The sequence below is a fragment of the Porites lutea genome, chromosome 6 (genome assembly GCF_958299795.1).
Source record: "Porites lutea chromosome 6, jaPorLute2.1, whole genome shotgun sequence".
Classification (NCBI taxonomy): Eukaryota; Metazoa; Cnidaria; class Anthozoa; order Scleractinia; family Poritidae; genus Porites; species Porites lutea.
In genome coordinates this window covers 22,769,148-22,787,241 of record NC_133206.1, presented here as the reverse complement: position 1 = coordinate 22,787,241, position 18,094 = coordinate 22,769,148, and the positions used below count along the sequence as shown (strand labels likewise).

Genomic DNA, 18,094 nt, shown 5'->3' with positions numbered 1-18,094 from the left:
TGTTCTTAAAGTGATGTGTCTGAGGATACGGCTGTTTTAGGTCAATTCTGTGCTGAATATCAAACAAATCGACGATTTTTTGCAGGTATAGCATTAAAACTTGAAAAAGTTGGCCCAGCTTTTACAAGTTTCATTCCATGTCCATCCTTGCCATCCGTAGCGACAGACGACAGGAAACAGTTTCAATGCCTAAAATATTATAGTCTTAAATAACAAAACTGGACCATTACTTTTGGAATTCAATTCATGCGAAAGTATCGTTTGACAAAAGATTGCAATTGGCGTGAAAACTTTCGTTTTCGACTGTTCGTTTACCGGTAAGTTACAAAATGATAGTTTTTTTTTCTACTGTACTAACTTTTCAAAGGACTCTTCTTCAACAACTCCACCTTCGTTTCCGGACTGTCGCGATTCACTGTCGTCAGAGTGGCATGGACTTTGCTCGGGCATTTTTTTCTGCAGACGCGGACTTTCCTCTTCAGCTACCGTTTCTTTACCATTCATGCCTTCAGCAACCTGAGATGCCTCAGACTCAAAGCTAAGCTTTCTCTGTGGACTCCCAGCCTCTTGGTTCCGTTCTATGCTTGGCTCAGCAACTAAATCTCCAGTCGCGGAAGTATCGGGGGATTGCGTTCTTTTTAGCTTGTTGATTCCCAGCTGTCGCTCGGCTGTAAACCTCTTAGCTGCTGCTGCTGCAGATAGTAGCATACCCTCAAGAGAAAGATCAGCGCTCCACTTTTTCTTTAGTTTGTTATGAAGACCAGCTTTACCCATTACTCCATCATCACTTCTTTCATCTAATTCTCTTGAGCCAGCGGATAACACATCTATATCATCACTCACAGCATCGCTGCAGGTACTTAGGGTGTCAGGGCTGTCAATCAAACCTAGGTTGCCAAGGTAAGTTGGTGGATTATCACTCACTTCTGTTGGCAGTTCCATTTCTCGCTCCAGTTCTTGCAGTTCATAAATAACATCCTGTAAGCGAATGAAAGTAATCGTTAGATTCTTAGTTTACTGTAGTAATAATTTTTATTACTCTGTGCAAGGTGGTTCAAACTTTTGAGTCCGTGGATGAAACCCTAAAGTGCGACCATTCAAATGAAAGCTACTGAGCAGTACTTTCCTGTGGTACTATTTATTATGCTGTAAAAGGTGGTTCAAACTTTTGAGACTGTGGGTGAAATCCTTAACTATGGTCATTCAAATCAGTGAAACCTACTGAACACTACGTTCCTGTGGTACTATTTACTTTAATGTACAAGATGGTCTAACTTGAGTCAGTTGCTGAAATCCTGAAGTGTGACCATTCAAATGACAGCTTCAGTGAGCAGTACTTTCCTGTGGTACTGTTTCTTATGCTGAGCAAGGTGGTTCAAACTTTTGAGTCCGTGGATAAAATCCTAAACTGTAGCATGCAGCTCAAAGAAAAGCCAATGAGCAGTTCTTTCCCGTGATATTGTGCTGTGCGAGGTGGTTACACTCGTGTCAGTGTACCGTTCAAATCAGAAAGCTACTGAGCAATACTGATGTACATACTCACTTTTCTTACACTGGATGGTTGAAAAAGTTAATGTGGAAGTAACACCGAAATTCTGACCACCTCAGCCGAACTATAAGTTTCAAAACACCTTTTTTAATTGCGACCAATGAGTTGTAATCTCTTAAAAAGTTCATTTCTGTGGTACTCTTCTCACTCAAGACTACCTTTCCAGCATTGTTCACCTTGTATTTTTAGCTCAGTGGCTAGCCTAGCACAACACGTAAAATAGCTGAATAGACATATTTCGATATATTATAATTGATACTTGGTTACGATGCTTGGGGAAGAAAAAAAAGATTATTTGGTCTATACCAACCACAATCTTTATTCAAACCTGGTCTTCCTCGCTATTTTCCTCGACAAAGCTCTCCCTGAGGTTGGTAACCATAGAAATTGGAACCATATCTCTTGCCGAGCCAGGAATTATGTAATGTCTACAGTCAAGTAGCACCTGTAGTAGTAAGAGTAGAGAATAGAAAGTAAAATTAATTTCAGTGTCTATCTCGCTTGGACGTAAGCGATTGTAAGAAATTGAAAATGATATCAATCAAAATTCTCACCTCTAGACACTGTTTGATTTCTCCCATTTCATATAGTTTTGACACACATTCCTTGACAGACAGAAGCCCGAACCATTTCACACAGCCATCAACATGATACACATAAATCTCTGCACCAAAACAGCAGATGTCTAGTATCTCTAAAAACAACCAAAAGTTACAATTCAATCATTAGGGCCTTCTCACTCTAAAAAAATAGAGTAAAATAAATAAAACCTACAGGCTCTTAGTTCTAAAAAACAGGAGGGTGACCCAACCGTCAGTCACAAAATTCTCATGTAAACAGTTTGCCTCGTTTTGTATGGACATGTATGAAAAGTTGGCTTGAGCCAGGGTAGTTCGATTAGGCAAGTGACCCCTCTAGGCGGGACAAGTTTTCTCCGTACAATGGGGGCATTATATAGACCTGAGTGAAGAGACTGATATCTTTAGAGCATAGACCGTTATTTACACACAGCACAGTTAAAGACTATTAGAGACTGTCTGGAAAAGCAATTCTTACGCCAAAACACAAGTTCAATACCCATACCCATATTGACCATACCTCACAGCAACAAAGACAAAGTATTTGCTGTAAGTTTTATATCACCTGTGTCTAAGCTATACCAGGCCACCAGACGTCCTAAGACAGGATCGATAATGTACAATGAAGTTCCAAGCCATGTCACAATGAATCGCTCTCTATGAAAAATAAAGCCAAAATATTCCAGTTCAATTAATATGTTGATTACTATTATTCCCGTTTGCTACCTTTATGTTCATCACAATGTAATAAGGTTAAAAAAATGCCTAAAATTTACTTGAAATATGTCTAGTGTTGATTCCAATGAAATACAAAAGGATCCCCTAAATCTTAGTGTCTAATGAAAATTGAAGATTCAATAGAACGTTATCACTTTATTTACCATTTTTACCATTTAATTATCGGGTTGTCAGCAGTAAATAATAAATGCAAGATATAAAGCCGCTCACAATTTTATCAAAAAGCATTGTTCTTTCTCATGACAAGCATTGGCCCTAGGATTGATTATAGGTATAGGAGTAGGAATAGGATTCAATGAAGCCAAAACCAATTGTGGAATTGCACGCATTTCAGGCATTTTTACAGTTGGTCACGGATCACTTAACCTGCGAACGGCAGACGTATTTCCGGTCGTCGCTTCTCTCCCTCCGAAAATTAATTTTCGGAGGGAGAGAAGCGACGACGGGAAATACGTCTGCCGTTCGCATGCTACGGATCACTAAGATTGGTCCATGTCTGACGAAATCAGAACTGAAGTCGGACTTCATGTTCAAGCAAAGTTGAAACCAAAACCTATCACTTTGCAGATGAATAAAGTCGACCTTGAGCGCATTTGAATTGTTGAGTCAACTAAATGAAAATTTTGGAGTAAAAACTTGGCAGTAATACATGGTTAAAATTGGCCTGTAACCACCCCCCCTGAAATACCGCCGGGGATTTGCAAGTTTTTTCTTTCTTGGTGGTCTTCCCCCCCCCCCGGGCACGCAGAAAGAGACCATTCCCCACCCCTGCCTCCACCTTTTTAAGAGCAATATTGATTTCCGTACAATAGCAAAACGAGACGCTTTCTTAACTTTTATAAACGTTTTCTAAAAATTATGAGAGAAAGGTAATACATGCCATAATGTAATTAAAACGAAAAAGGAAGAAAAAAACTCTGAAGCGTCTCCTTGGTAGAACACTTCATATTAAAGAACACCGGACTGCATCTCTGTTTATATACATTAAAAGCCTTGTATCCGTTTTCATGTACAGTCTATTTAAGTTGACTTATTATTAAAGCTAGGCTGATCAAAGAAATATTTATTTTAATTCTTTCTTTTGCAACATAAAACCATTCGAGTAGGCATCATACGCACATTCGCTTGAAATTTAAAAAAGCATCTTCAAATACAGACTTTATTAGCCTGCGTAACTGCCGGGATGCTTATGCCCGGTCTACTTTGTTGCGGCGAAGCCGCAAGGGAAAAATGGCACTTTTCGAGCGGCGAAAAATGGCACTTACTTCGCAAAATCAAAGAGAAGATATTTTTGCCCCACCCCATTACTTCCGGGACTGGACCGCTTCAAACAATTCCCCACCCCCGGGCCCGAGGGGCTTGACTTGTCCCGGAGGTTGCCCGGAGCGGCGATGGAAAAAGGTCAAATTGAACCATGCATAAACAGTTTACTTGCGAATCCTGCGTCAGGACAATAATTATCATTTAAATCGCGTAATATCTCCTTGATTGAGTTCGACCACATTTTTATTTTTTGTTTGTCCGAGGTAAATGATGAAACAATTATCCTCTTCGTGGTTTGAGCATAGCCAGGGCTGTCACTAAAGGCTGTGCGCCAGGGATTTCCCCCGGCTACTATGAGCATGTCCCCTGGCTACTTTCGAAGGAAACAAACGGAAAATTTATTTTCAATTCCTCACCTACAAATTGAACATGTGTTACGCCGCAAAATGTAACAATTGACGCAAAATGTAACATTAACGCGAAATGTAACAACTTTTGACGCGAAATGTAACATTAACCCGAAATGTAACAACTTTTGACGCAAAATGTAACAACTTTTTAACGCGAAATGTAACAACTTTTTGACGCAAAATGAAACAATATTTTTAACGCGAAACGTAACAAGCAAAATGTTACAGCCTTGAAATAACTGAGAGACTTGGACATGAGCTTCGTAGATAAAGTGTAAATTGTCTGGTGGTTACAAAAACAGTTTATTTATAAAGTTTTCTTATAATGTCAAATAAACTTACAAAACGTTTTTCGATAATAGTAACTAAATCCTGAAACAGTCGAACGAATTGTTGTTTAGTATATCTTTCTGTACATATGTGTGACGCTGAAAAGAAAGTCGGCGTTACAACGTCCAGGACGTATTAGATGGGTTAGGATGGTACATTTTTAGCATACTCCCTCTAGGGAGTTGAGCCCGTATGAAATCGAGGCGAGTATCGATTGCTGATCATTCTTTTCACACTTTCGTCGAGTGAAGACGCTTTCTGTTTATATCCGACGTCGTCTGTTTTTAGCCACCTCCTCCCCTTTTCCCTAAAAGGAAAGTGTACCTGAGCAGTCATCCGACTGCGTGAGTTAATCAACAGTGTTAAATGGGCGTTGGCATGGTTAAGCTTTAAGGCAGTAGGACAGGGTTGGTATGAAATTTCTAACATTTACTGGAAGTCCGGTAAGAAATGAGAAATTTCATATCTATCTTATTGACTACGTTCAAAATTTTCTTTTGAAAGATTACCTTTCTTAACTTTTACTTTTGACTTTCATTTCAATTGCTGATTGGTGCGTGTTTCCTACGGTGTTATTGTTCGCATTTCTAGTCATATTCTTTTCGCATAGCTTGGGATATTTTTCCACACGTTATGTTTAATAAGTTAGCGTTGTTGTTATTGTCCATACTGCTATTCCAAGGTTATACATGACTTGTATCTTTATCACCTGTTTTACGACCTTTTGTAAGTTTATTTGACATTATAAGAAAACTTTATGAATAAACTGTTTTTGTAACCACCAGACAATTTACACTTTATCAACAAGGCTCATGTCCACGTCTCTCAGTTATTTCAAGGCTGTAACATTTTGCTTGTTACGTTTCGCGTTAAAAATATTGTTTCATTTTGCGTCAAAAAGCTGTTACATTTCTCGTTAAAAAGTTGTTACATTTTGCGTCAAAAGTGGTTACATTTCGGGTTAATGTTACATTTCGCGTCAAAAGTTGTTACATTTCGCGTTAATGTTACATTTTGCGTCAATTGTTACATTTTGCGGCGTAACAACATGTACTGGGCAACTCGAAATCTTACTGACAGCCCTGACAGCGGTAGACCGAACATACCTTGGCGTTGCCCGTGTTAGTTAATTAAACCCCCATTTCGGTGGATGAAATGTGTACTTACAAAACTGTCCTTAACAGATTAGTGTCCACACTGTGGAGATGTTGGTAAGAGAAGGTTTACCTATTTCACATATAAATCACTAGTTGTGCACATTGTTTACAACTAGCAAGGTGCATCTGTGCAAGTCCGCCAGCTGAACCTCTGCATTCGGTAATTCCAAATGCTACCGCAAACCCTGACACAATGGATAAATAGGAATGTAGCCTTATACCTGACAAGCAGCAACTTGGCAAAATTAACAGATTGAGGTGGAAAATCTCCCTCTGCTACGGGCTCAGCGGCACTGCGCCTGCAAAACAAAATGCTCGGTTAGTGGAAAATCACTGATCCATGGTGCAATGTACTGTTAAGGATATGAACGTGACATTTCATAATAAGTACATGAAGGTGAAATATGATTGTCGATCCAGGTTAGTGCAGTCTTGAACAAGACTACTGTGGACGCAAGAAACTGATGGACGGTTATTCAACTTGTGCGGTGATCGTCATCTTCAGAGTAAAAGTGAGTTGTACTTGTATGTAGCTTATTCAATAAAGGTTGCTTTGGATAAACGAATTGTGCAGTGACAAGCTATTGCTTGGCGCTTGCTCAGGCAGATCATTGCTACGTGATCTCTTTTTGCAAACGCCCAGTTGTCGAAGCAACTTTTGTTTAACTAGGTATATGCAACTACGCGTATTATCTCTGGGGACGCGGCAAAAAAATAGCCTGTGCATTGTGTTTTTATCATAAAAGGTCGATCTCACCTAATGTTAAACTAAATTTTAAGAAAAATGAATGTAACATACTTGCCAAACATTTTAGCCTGCGTAGCATGGTGGTTTTGTCGGGCGCACTACTGAGCAGGCGAAGCCGCAAAAGCGCGCGCGACCCAATCTCCTCTCAGTTTCTCTGCCCTCGCCCAGCGTGGTTTGTTTGCGCGCCCGACCAAAACCGCCATTCTACGCAAGCTACAAACATTTCTAACTCACCCATGTCCCAAAATGGTGACTGGTGGAGTTGCTAATGATTTCTTGTACTGCTGAGTGGACATGACTTGACCATCAGTGCTGGCCTGTAAAAAAAAAAATAACAACACGTAGTGAAGTAGCAAAAGAAACTTTGGCTCTTCATAGCCATACAGTGACCGGAAAATGGCTCCGTTAGCTTCAAAAAGCGTTTTTCAGCAAAACATCCCGCGAATGGGTTAAGCAGATACAAAGTTTTCTGGGAAATCCACTTTTGCGCATAAAAGTGTAATATAATTTATTTGTAAGACGTTTACGGCATCCGGTAAAATTACGTCAATAGTAAACACAAAGCCAAAAAAGCGACGGTAACCGAGAAGCACTGGGGACGAAGAGGCGTTTGCTCAGTGTCTTGGTAGAGCAGGAGAAAATGGCTGAAAATTTTTCACGTTTTGCGAAGAAGAAATGGCTGAACTAAGCAAAATACAACTCAGTGGATGACAACTGCTATTTAAGTGGCTCTTTAAAGAATTCGGCTAGACTAAAGGAACAGACAAATGAAAACAAGAACTAAACAGAAACAAAATTTAATAGAAAGAAGTCTGCTTTCGCACGATCATCATACGAAAGCCGAATCCAATGACTACTGAGTATTCGATCGCTCTCGATACCAAGCCTACTCAAACTCTTCTGCTCCGTTTCCCATCATTTTTTGATTTTCCTAGCTCCCAACGTCCTTTTGTTTCATTCTAAATGTAAGCGATTTCTCCCTTCCCCTTTCCCCCAAAATTCTAGCCGTACTTGAGGTTTAGCAGAACCAGCTGCCCGGCGTCTTCCTTCGTATCTTACATTTGCATTGGTATATCCTCTATTTCAATCGAATTAAACAAAAACGTTTTAGGGAAGTAGACTCACCTCCCACAGCCTTGATCCAGGTCGAGCTGAGTAAATGGTGGGATTGTCTGAAATACTCTCCTTTAAAAAACAGCTACCAAAGAAACCATCCCTGAAAGAGCAAAACCTTGTAAATGACTGCTAATAGTCTACATAATGGGATCTCCATGACGATGTTGCGAAATCGTAATGCAGTTCAAGATATAGACTGTCTTGTTGCGATCTTAAGTTTCAATGATTTGCTTTCCCAAAAAAGTGGCACTATCAGGACCTACCTAAGCTTAACACCAACAGGCACGCAATCCAGACTAAAAGATAAACAAGAGTAATAGATTACATAAGGTTTGTTGTTGTTGTTGTTTGTTTCTGTTAACAAAACAATCAAACTTCTTCTAAGGGTTAAACTGATGACCATCAGGCCTCATGCCCTCTCTGCCCTTAACTAATACATCCATCGTAAGAGTAAACATTAGTGCATTACACTCCACTACAGTACTTGTATACACTACATATGTAGTGTATACAAGTACTGTAGTGGAGTGTAATGCACTAATGTTTATGTATGTAAACTAGTTTACATATACTTTCACTATAAGATAGAGAAATGAGGAATGAAGTGTTTTGTCAAATTATGGCTCAAACAAAACTCATAAATAACAGACACCAAGGTACAATCCACGGACTGAATTTTCTCACAAAAACATTCACTAAGTATCATATGCATTCTTAACTAAATTAACATGATCCCAACCACAGTTTTGTTAGATAGCTTGATTATCCTAATTTTATATTATGTAGCCTGCAGTGCAGATGTATTTTGGGCAGGCGAAAGCTGGTTGTTTATATTCGTACTGTTGAAACTGCCATCTTTGATGTTATGACTGAGGAAGATTAGGGAGAGTAAAAATGGTAACCCTTGACTCCCCCCATTTTTCTCCTCTCTTTTCGAGTTTCAGCATGGCGCTTTCGCGAGCAAAAGATAAAGTTCTTAATAAAATTAATTAAAAATAGATAATTATCATCTTCAGTCTCTATGCAATCTGTAGATACACTATGCTTGTGTGGTTTAGTTGCCTGGGCAGCTGATGAACCACCATACCTCAGAAGAAGTTCATCTCAACATCAATTAAATCAACTAAAACAATAATTAGGCTAGATTTGAGTATAAAGCAATATCACTGACAGTGAAATAAATTCAATTTTTAGATTCTGCTGACAGATTTATTGTCAAACTCCAAAACCATGAACATGCACCTGAAAAATTTCAGGAACGTTGATTGAATGTGTAGTGACAAATCACAACATTATATTACTAAACTCAGGACACGCAAGCAAACAACAAAACTACAAGTTACCCTGTAATTAAAGTTCTTGTTTGCAGTTTAGTTTTCTCAAGCCTTATTGGCTTTCTGCTTGCTACAAAATAACAATTTTTATCCAGACCATAAAATTTTTGGCATTCACATTTTTGCAACGTTCACAGCAACTATGGTGAACTTGCAGTATGAAAAGTGGCATTTGCAGTTTTTCTTTGATGCTAAGCTGAGAAACAAACCTTTTTAAGTCCACAACAGCACTCTTGCTCATAGTCGACACCAGAAGCTTATCACCAGCACAATCCAACTGGACAATTCCAGTGTGTGCCTTTGCTACAATGCTACTGTTGTGAAGAAGAGGTAGGCTTTTGTTTACAGAATAAGATGACTGAAAAGAAAACAATACTGTTCAGATCATTTGAAAGTTTTTGATATGCAATTATAACATTTAGTTATATTTGTCTGCTCCAGTAGACTTGCAGGGAAATATTCCACAAAAGCTTCTACCAAACATAGCTGTTAGTTAACGTGCACTGTTATGTTGTCCAGGATTAAAAGCAGTAATCTCATTATATCAAGAAAGACATAGTGCTTCGTGTTTTGCTGGGTTATCCATATTTCTGGTACTTTATTCTTGGTGAATGTTTATTCATAAGGGCACTTTGAACTTTTGATGGCTATCATAAGAAACATATTACCAAAAAGCACTCTTCCAAGTACAATTATATGTATTTGACAGACTTCCATACAAATCTTTGTAAATTCTCAAATTTTTAAACTGTCTTTAAATCTTTCTTTTACGCATTTAAGGGCTCAAATTGCCTTTATGAATTAAAAGGAGATCCGAGCCCTGTAATGCTTAAGGAAATATTTCATGACAGTTTTGAAAATTTCAAAATTACAAGGATTTGTATGGAAAACCATTGCAAGCGTGACTGGATGGCAAAAGTTGTTTTTCTCATAAAAATGCTTCCAACTTTCGTCGGCCATTGCAATTGCTACTTTTGAGATATATGGCTGAAAATTCGCAGGTTACCTAATTTTAATATGCTCTTTAAGCTTGTGCTAACAAAAAATTTCAAAAGTGAACTGTTTTCGTGTTGACCGAAAGTTGATCACGTGATCAAGTCATGCAAAGAGCCTAATACATTCTAAACTAATGTTCAAAACTCAACAATGCCTTCGGAATTTCCAGAAAGTGCAACACTGTTGTGTCAGTCGACAAACAAAAAGGAAGATTACCTTGTTAGCTGGGGGGACATGTACAACACTGACCACACCCTTTGAGTCACCAGCAAAAAGACGACCCTCCTCATCATCCCAGCACAGTGCAGTAACAGTACTATTTTTGTGTTCTTCTGATCGACGGATAAGCTACATAATAAGCATAGTGGAAAATATTAGACAACTCATTCCACTGCAGGGAAGTACTGTCATTGGCCATTACTATCACTACACGCAGCCAAATGACAAACTGCCCTCTCTAAAATGCTCCTTTTCACAGGCCAAACAGCAAAGCCGGTGCCGGCGGTAAATGGAATTTGCTGCCTGCAACATGATTTCATGTTAACAATCTTTCCTTACGAAATAAATTTGTACGATTTGGCCTTGTGTATTGATAATAATGATAAACACATGACTTGTCGTGCATATAGTTTATTTGTGTCCCTTGTACCATAATTTGCACCCAATGCTCCACTTGGGCACAAATGATGCTACTCAGGCCTCAATTAAATAAACTATATGCCCTCCAAAAGTCATGCCGGATTGTCCTATTGTCACAAAGATAGATCTCTGTGTGGACACACTTAAGTTGCTGTTGTTAGTGTACAGGGGTGGCCTCTGTAGAATGGTTAACATAAGAGTGAATACATGTACATGTATGGATTGTCTGCCAGGACAAATAGTAGGCCAAGACTGTGGAAAGGTGACCATTAGTAGAGGCTTAACTGTATAGTTAAACATCCACACATTACACAGTGGTAATACCCAGTAAAATTATTTCATTGTCCTTAACTAGAAAATGCACTTAAAATAATATCCTCTAATCTTCATGTTACAAATTTATAGAATGCAACTAACCACACAATTCATAATAATGCATGTATTACTTTAATGCCATATAAATTACACTGTATCTGACAGACCTTTGGTTTCTCTCTGTGTCTTGTGCTGACTTCCCATATCAGGACAATGCCAACACTTAGCAGAAAACAGTAAAAGACACACAGTTTAGTAAAAAAATAATAAAAACAAAAAAATAATAAAAACAAAAACAAATTATTCCCCTTAAAGCTAACAAAATTTACAATGATCTACCTGGTTGCTACTGCTAAAAGACTGCGATGTTGTGCAAAGCAAACTGCATGTACTGGACCATCCTACATGTACCAAACAAAACATATGTGAGTTATTTAATCTATCATCCTATGGGAAATAACATAAGCTAATCCACCAGAGATGTGAAATCTACTTTGAACAGCACTGAAAGATGCACTCTATATGTACACTTTTTTTTTTTAAATTTTCTCTAATCATAACAGATAACAATATAATCACAAAAAATAAACAGAACACAGGTTTTCTTAGGCATTTCAATTTGGAATCTAATTTTTAAAGTAGGGCAAGTATTTGAAGGAGTGTAATTTGTATAGGTAATAGCATGATTTGTAGTGATATTTGGCATAAATACCTCGAGTGATATTTCAAAATTGTTATATGTAATTTAACGAGCCATTAGACGAGTGAAATTTGAAACAATTTTGAAATATCACAAGTGGTATTTATGCCAAATATCACATACAAATCATGCTATTATTTGTTTATACTACTACCCCTAAAAGGTTTGTAATTTTCACATGTAGGTATTTCAAATTAAGCTAAAATGCCACTGCTCTAAGCCAATCAAATTGCAGAAATTTGTCATGTAGTAGTACAAATGCAGATATGTCTGATCTGTACATGTAATTCAACAGAATGGCAATATTAACCCTGTCATTTGCACATGAAAGACCTGTTGGAATGAGCTAATGCACCAAGCATACATATTTAAGTAGTCTGTGGGAATGTGATCTCACAGTATCAACTGATCCCTAGCCTGGTGACTTACTTTACCCTTAAGTGGTAATTATTAACTAAAGGAAGTTTTTATTTTTTGCACAAAAATTTGTGTGTTGTACACCCTGGATTTCATAGGTTCAGAGAGTCTTTCCTCTCTACAATTTCCCTGACAGCATAGTCTGACATTGTAAGTGTACCTTGTTACTTATGAACCTGGGATGATGAAGTGTCTTCCTGTCAAATACGTAAAGCCCTCCAGTGCTGGATCCCATTGCCACATATTTCCTGGAAACTGTCATACAGGTGTACTACAAGAATCAAGACAATAGTACTTTAAACATCTAGGTTCAACTATTTTGTGCTGATTGTTAAATAAAAGAATGGTCCAGAACATGCCATCGTGGACTCCATTTTGTTTTTTCTTCAGCAAATATTGCACATCCCATATTATGATAATTATAGCAATCTCTCTTGGATGCAGCATAAATCACCTGGTCCCAGTTGTTAAAAAGGTGGATAGCACTATCCACTGGATTTATCACTATATCCACTGGATAGTGCAATAACATTGGTTTCCCCAATATTTATCCATTGGATAGTGATTTATCTGGTGGATAGTGCTATCCAGCTTTTGAACAACTGGGGCCATATCTCTTGTATGGGTCACCAAAATTTTATTCAAATAAAATTGAATTTTGAGTGTTTCTGTGCTTTATTTTAGGATTTTAATCCACTTCCTCAAAAAGTTCTAAGCTCTCATCGATAATACACACAATGCACCTGTAGTGTGGTGTCTGTTCTGTCGCACTTTCTAATAAAATTGTCACACTTTGTATTACAATGTACTATCTTGTCACACTGTAATAAAAAAGCTGTCGCACTTTCTAATAACAGACCATCGCACTTTGTAATAAAATAAGCTGTTGCACTTTGTAATAATCTTGAAATGGGGGGTGTTCACATTAGAGACTAATAATTACTGTACTTGGGCACTGTGCCGGAGCACCAAGTGTTAATAAATATATTACTCACTCAAATATCTAAATGCAATAACAAAAGGTAAAAGACAAAAGAAAAACAGTCATGTCTCATTTTGTACTGTACTGTTTCTTGTATAATAATATACATGAAAAAATTTCTCGATTGTGATTGGCTAAGAGAAATGTAGTTCTTAGGTAACACGGTGCAGAAAAAAGGTAATTTAGTGCAGAAAAGAGTCACAAACGTGACATTCTGATTGGCTAATAAACAAAGGAACTCACTGAGAGCCAATCAAATGTGCCATCTAAATGGAGCAAAATTTGGATCCGCTCCGGACCAGTTTCGAGCAAAAACCGCAATGGTTGGCATTTGCGGCACATTTGCTTTTGCGACCGAAACAACTGTAGAGGAGCTGAAAACTGCTCTAAAAACGAAAACACTGCGAAAAGCACTGGTTTTTGGCTCTCTGTTTCAAAGAATTGGTGTGTAGATAAGGAAATTACTCATGAAATAGAAAATTACGAGCCGGCTGAGCTTAACACTTTGCTCGAGCATTTCTACGCCAAAGACAAACAATAAAAAAGGTGAAGATTATGAACCAGAAAGCCTTTAAGTAATGATGGCATTGCTTGATAGACACTTAAAGAACAAAGGCTGCACCCTGTCCATTGTATGTGACCAAGAATTTAGTTCGTCCAAAGAGGTGTTGGAGGACAAAGTGAAACAGCTTCGCTTGGCTGGCCGTGGTAAGCAGCCAAACTAAGCTCGGCAAGTATCAGAGGAGGTAGAAGAAATTCTCTGGAGGAGCCGAAAACTCGAGGTAATAACCCAGAATCTTTAATTCAAACACATTGAACAATTCCATGAACTGTTCAGCCCGTTTCTGCAGCTTGCAAACTTTAAAAACATCGAGCAAAATGTTGTTTTCACTGTACGTGTGATGATATTTGCAGCATTTGAATAATTTATTTTTGCACGTGGTTTATGCGTGTTGACTCGCTATCAAAGTGATTTTAAAGCTATCTCGCAATGTTTTCATGAATATTATTAATAGGTAATCACATGATTTTTCTCATGTAATTTGGAATAAATAAGCACTCGTAAATTTTTTCAAAGACCACAAATTGCACTCGCCCTACTGGCTTGTGCAATTTTGTTGCTCTTTGAAAAATTTACTCGTGCTTATTTATTCCAAATTGCACTCGAAATCATGTGATTACCTGTACTAAACCGATACATGCAGAATCCAAAAGTACCGAACAGCCATCATCTATTAATTAACTGAACTGATTTCTTCGCTTATCAGTGGTGTTCGATCAGGACAGCTCTTTCCATCTGCTCTTCAGATTTTCTTGATGGATCGACTGGATTAATTGTTAGGAGGTTCTTTTACGGTAAACCTTGCAGGCCCTTTTTTTGTAGTAAGCTAAAAGCTACAAGGTACACTGCACTTGTAAGCTTACAATGTAAGCCTAAGTTTCGTTTGAATTTGCAAAAACATCAGCGCAACTAGAGCTAAATAAGTCAATAATTGTTATCTATTCCCACCTTTATTCTGGGATAAGCCTTTATAGGGGTAGACAGATCCTCCATTGAACCCATCTCAGTCAGGAGAACTGCATATTCCCCAACAACTGTACTCCATCGAACAACTTCGTCGGCCGCCATATTTGTTTTGACCGCGAGAACGTAAAAGGACTGGAACTAATTTTTTGTTTGTCTTTCCTGCCTCGTACCCAGACGTCTCTCTCTCGATGAAAATGTGTGCGCAAAGGAAGGCGGGAAGGAGACAACGGGGGAGACGTCGCTACGCCTGCCGTCTTTATCCTTCCCATGGTCCCTTGCGGTTCATCACCAGTCACTCGCGTTTCGCGCTCGCCTCTACGACGCGAAAAACGAAGCGCTTGAGAAGGAGGCTTTCGGTGACTCTTTCGGTAAGAACCTACATCACGTAAAACATCACGTACATGTACCGAAATTTCAGTTACACGGACGAAAACCAACAGAAACATCTGTTACCGAGTTTTGCTACAAAAGCGTGAATTTATTCTTCGAGAAACTCATAAATATTAAAGTAATTCTGTTTCTAATATATGAATTGTTTAGATAGCATAATTTCCTGAAATAAGTCATTTTTTAACCCACATCATAGCTCTCTTGGCCGTCATGTAAATGTCGCGTCACGCAAAAGCTTAGAAATTCAAGCGTACAGTCTATCACAAAACCAAGAACCCTTTTGAAGCGAAAATTTGTATGAAAATTAGTTTTCAGCTGCTCTTATGCATCGTGAAAGTAAAATCTCGGTAGGATCGATAGTTTTTTAGTTTGAATTTTAGAGACATCATGTGAAAACCAACAATATACACAATCACACTTGACAACTATTGTTTGTAACAGTAAAGTGCAAACATAATCACTGAAATAGAAAATTACAAGTAGCAATGTCATTAAGAATGCATTTCATGAGAATTACTAAAGTGATCATGACTTATGATTATTGAATGTGTGGGCATTCACCATAAAGCACTGAATCCATGTAAAAAGTACAAATTTTTTACCACTTTGGCAAGTGTTCATAGTTATTCGTGTACATACATAAGAAACAAATCCCTATGCAAGAATGAATTTGTATGAAATGTCCGTAAACAAGTCATGTTGGAGATGATCAGTTTCTCCATTGGTCTCAAATGAACACTTTCCCTGTATTACATGCATTTATCGTGAATGTAAGGCTAAGTTAAGTGCAGGATGGATTGATCTTATGGGAAACCCTATGTAAATATCTGCTTGCATGTCGTTTAATTTCTTGAAACAATCTTCTTCTGCCAATGGAACAAATGTTTTATTTCTCTAAATATGTCACCTCTCTCTGACTTCTTTAAAAGTGTGAAATTTTATGAGTGAATTTTCCCTAACAGCGAAAGGAATTAAGGTTCCTGGCCTGGCATACCATGTCACACACTAATATTCTGAGGATATCCGAAATACAGATGTTATTTTCGAATGATATAATAGGAACGAAAATATAGGAGGCCAGCAATAACAAAATTTTTGTCATGTTTGACTTAAAAAGATATTTATAAAATAACTAAGATAGTACGCGCGCTCTGATTGGCCGAGAGGGATGTTTGCATGAGAGTATGCATGGATAATAGAAAGACTTATTATCCATGGTTTATATCAGGCTATGCAAACACGGAAAACGTTTTCTATTGCTTAAATTTTACTTGTGAAGGAAACTGAATGAAAATTGTAAGCTTAAACGAAAAATTTTGTTCAGTAAGGATTTTGTTTACAATTGTAACGCTTCCCTACATGTCACACATTATCGGTGTTGTTCTAAACTGTTCATCGTATAATATAAAAGCTTACAGTACTGTAAAACGGTTAAAAGGCTGATCGGCTGTCCTCAGTCCGTCGAAAAGATACCCCTCATGTCGATTTTACAGATGGGGTAATTCTTGCTTCCTATCGTTTTGACTGTAAACTTGCCTCTCTTCGGTTTCGTTGCGAATAGACCTTTTTACATACCGATACGACGGCCATATTGAATTAATTCGATTTAAGGAGTATTATAGGGTGCCCAGGGGGCATGAACACATTTTCGTTTGTATATTCAAGCGCTTTTCGGGACATTTTTTCTTAAAGTTTTCTTAGAGTAAGATTGTAATGGGAAGAAAGATCCTTGCGGCCTGTTTGGATGTAATGATGATCGCCTTTTTCCCGAGAAATATACAGTGTGTGAGACCATATTTCTAATACTAAGCTAGCAAAAGGCGGTCATTATTACACCCATTACATCTAAACACGCCACAAGGATCTTTTTTCCCATTACAATCTTATTCTAAGAACACTTTAAGAAACAATGTCCCGAAAAGCACTCGAAAATACAAACGAAATGTGCTCATGCCCCCTGGGTATCCTATAATCCTCCTTAAATCGAATTAAATCAATATGGCCACCGTATCGGTAAAAATGTCTATTCTATTGACCGCATTTTGCTGAAACGTCGCCAGTCGGTGTTCCCTCTCTTCGTCGGCTTTGTTTGCAGTGTAATTGTAGTATTTTGTTGCTGCATCTTTACATATTCATGGTCGTTGTATAGCCTCTGTCTCTAGTAGTGTTTCAATTGCTGTGCCGTTTCTCTTGCTGAATTTAAAGTCGACGTTCTCGCTCTTGCGGAGTTTTGTTTGTAAATCTTTCCCCGCGAGGATTTCCAGCCACTTGTTGAATCCACCGTTGTTAAGTTTGCTGTCCTCTTTCATTTGCCTGAGATATTGGGTGGTAATCCGTCTTCATGAATAAAACCCGGAGCTTTGTCATCGATGGCAATCCGTTGCCTGGAAACCCATAATGCACTACTCTGGATGACGTCAAGACGGACACCAACCAAACTCGATAGATTTATAACCAAGAGAAAATCACGCTGGCCTTCGCGATGCTAGTGTGATACACGCGCGCTTCGCGCGCGACGAGATTATAATGAATAACGGCAACATCGCTTTAGTAGCAGGAGGATTAGACATTTCATATAATATATTGTTGTGATCGGGCGTGTGTTGAGGTCTTGTGATGTCCTGTGGCAAGGTTGTGACGCGTGTCACGTGGTCTACAGGAGACCGCAGTCCTGTCGTCCTTTCGGGAACGAGCATTTTATCAGTAGAGCTTCTTTGTTTTGTCTGTTGTTGTGCCATGCTCAAGAGCCACAATAATGGCGAAAAAACTGTTGACGGCTTCAACCCCGCGCTCTGTTTTGGGCTCTATCGGTGTCGTGTTGATGTCTTGCAAAGTTAATTTTTACGTAATGCGATCATCGCGCCATGTAAAGGATTCCAGAATCCAGCCAATTTTTGCTTTGGA

General features: G+C 38.4%; 1 protein-coding gene across 1 annotated transcript in view; it reads right to left on the bottom strand.

Moving 5' to 3' along the window:
• Positions 1–14,910, bottom strand: part of LOC140942034 (BLOC-2 complex member HPS5-like) — a 32,502-nt gene extending 17,592 nt beyond the window's left edge. The window contains exons 1-14 of the mRNA XM_073391023.1: positions 14,783–14,910; positions 12,451–12,561; positions 11,513–11,574; positions 11,341–11,395; positions 10,436–10,567; positions 9,433–9,581; positions 8,153–8,185; positions 7,899–7,989; positions 7,008–7,090; positions 6,247–6,324; positions 2,693–2,784; positions 2,104–2,243; positions 1,878–1,994; positions 359–978 (exon numbers count right to left, since the gene is read on the bottom strand). Of these exons, the coding sequence (XP_073247124.1) occupies positions 359–978; positions 1,878–1,994; positions 2,104–2,243; positions 2,693–2,784; positions 6,247–6,324; positions 7,008–7,090; positions 7,899–7,989; positions 8,153–8,185; positions 9,433–9,581; positions 10,436–10,567; positions 11,341–11,395; positions 11,513–11,574; positions 12,451–12,561; positions 14,783–14,902 (1,883 nt within the window). The 5' untranslated portion in view covers positions 14,903–14,910. The remainder of the gene's footprint in view (positions 1–358; positions 979–1,877; positions 1,995–2,103; positions 2,244–2,692; positions 2,785–6,246; positions 6,325–7,007; positions 7,091–7,898; positions 7,990–8,152; positions 8,186–9,432; positions 9,582–10,435; positions 10,568–11,340; positions 11,396–11,512; positions 11,575–12,450; positions 12,562–14,782) is intronic.
• Between the last annotated feature and the right edge of the window lie 3,184 nt (positions 14,911–18,094).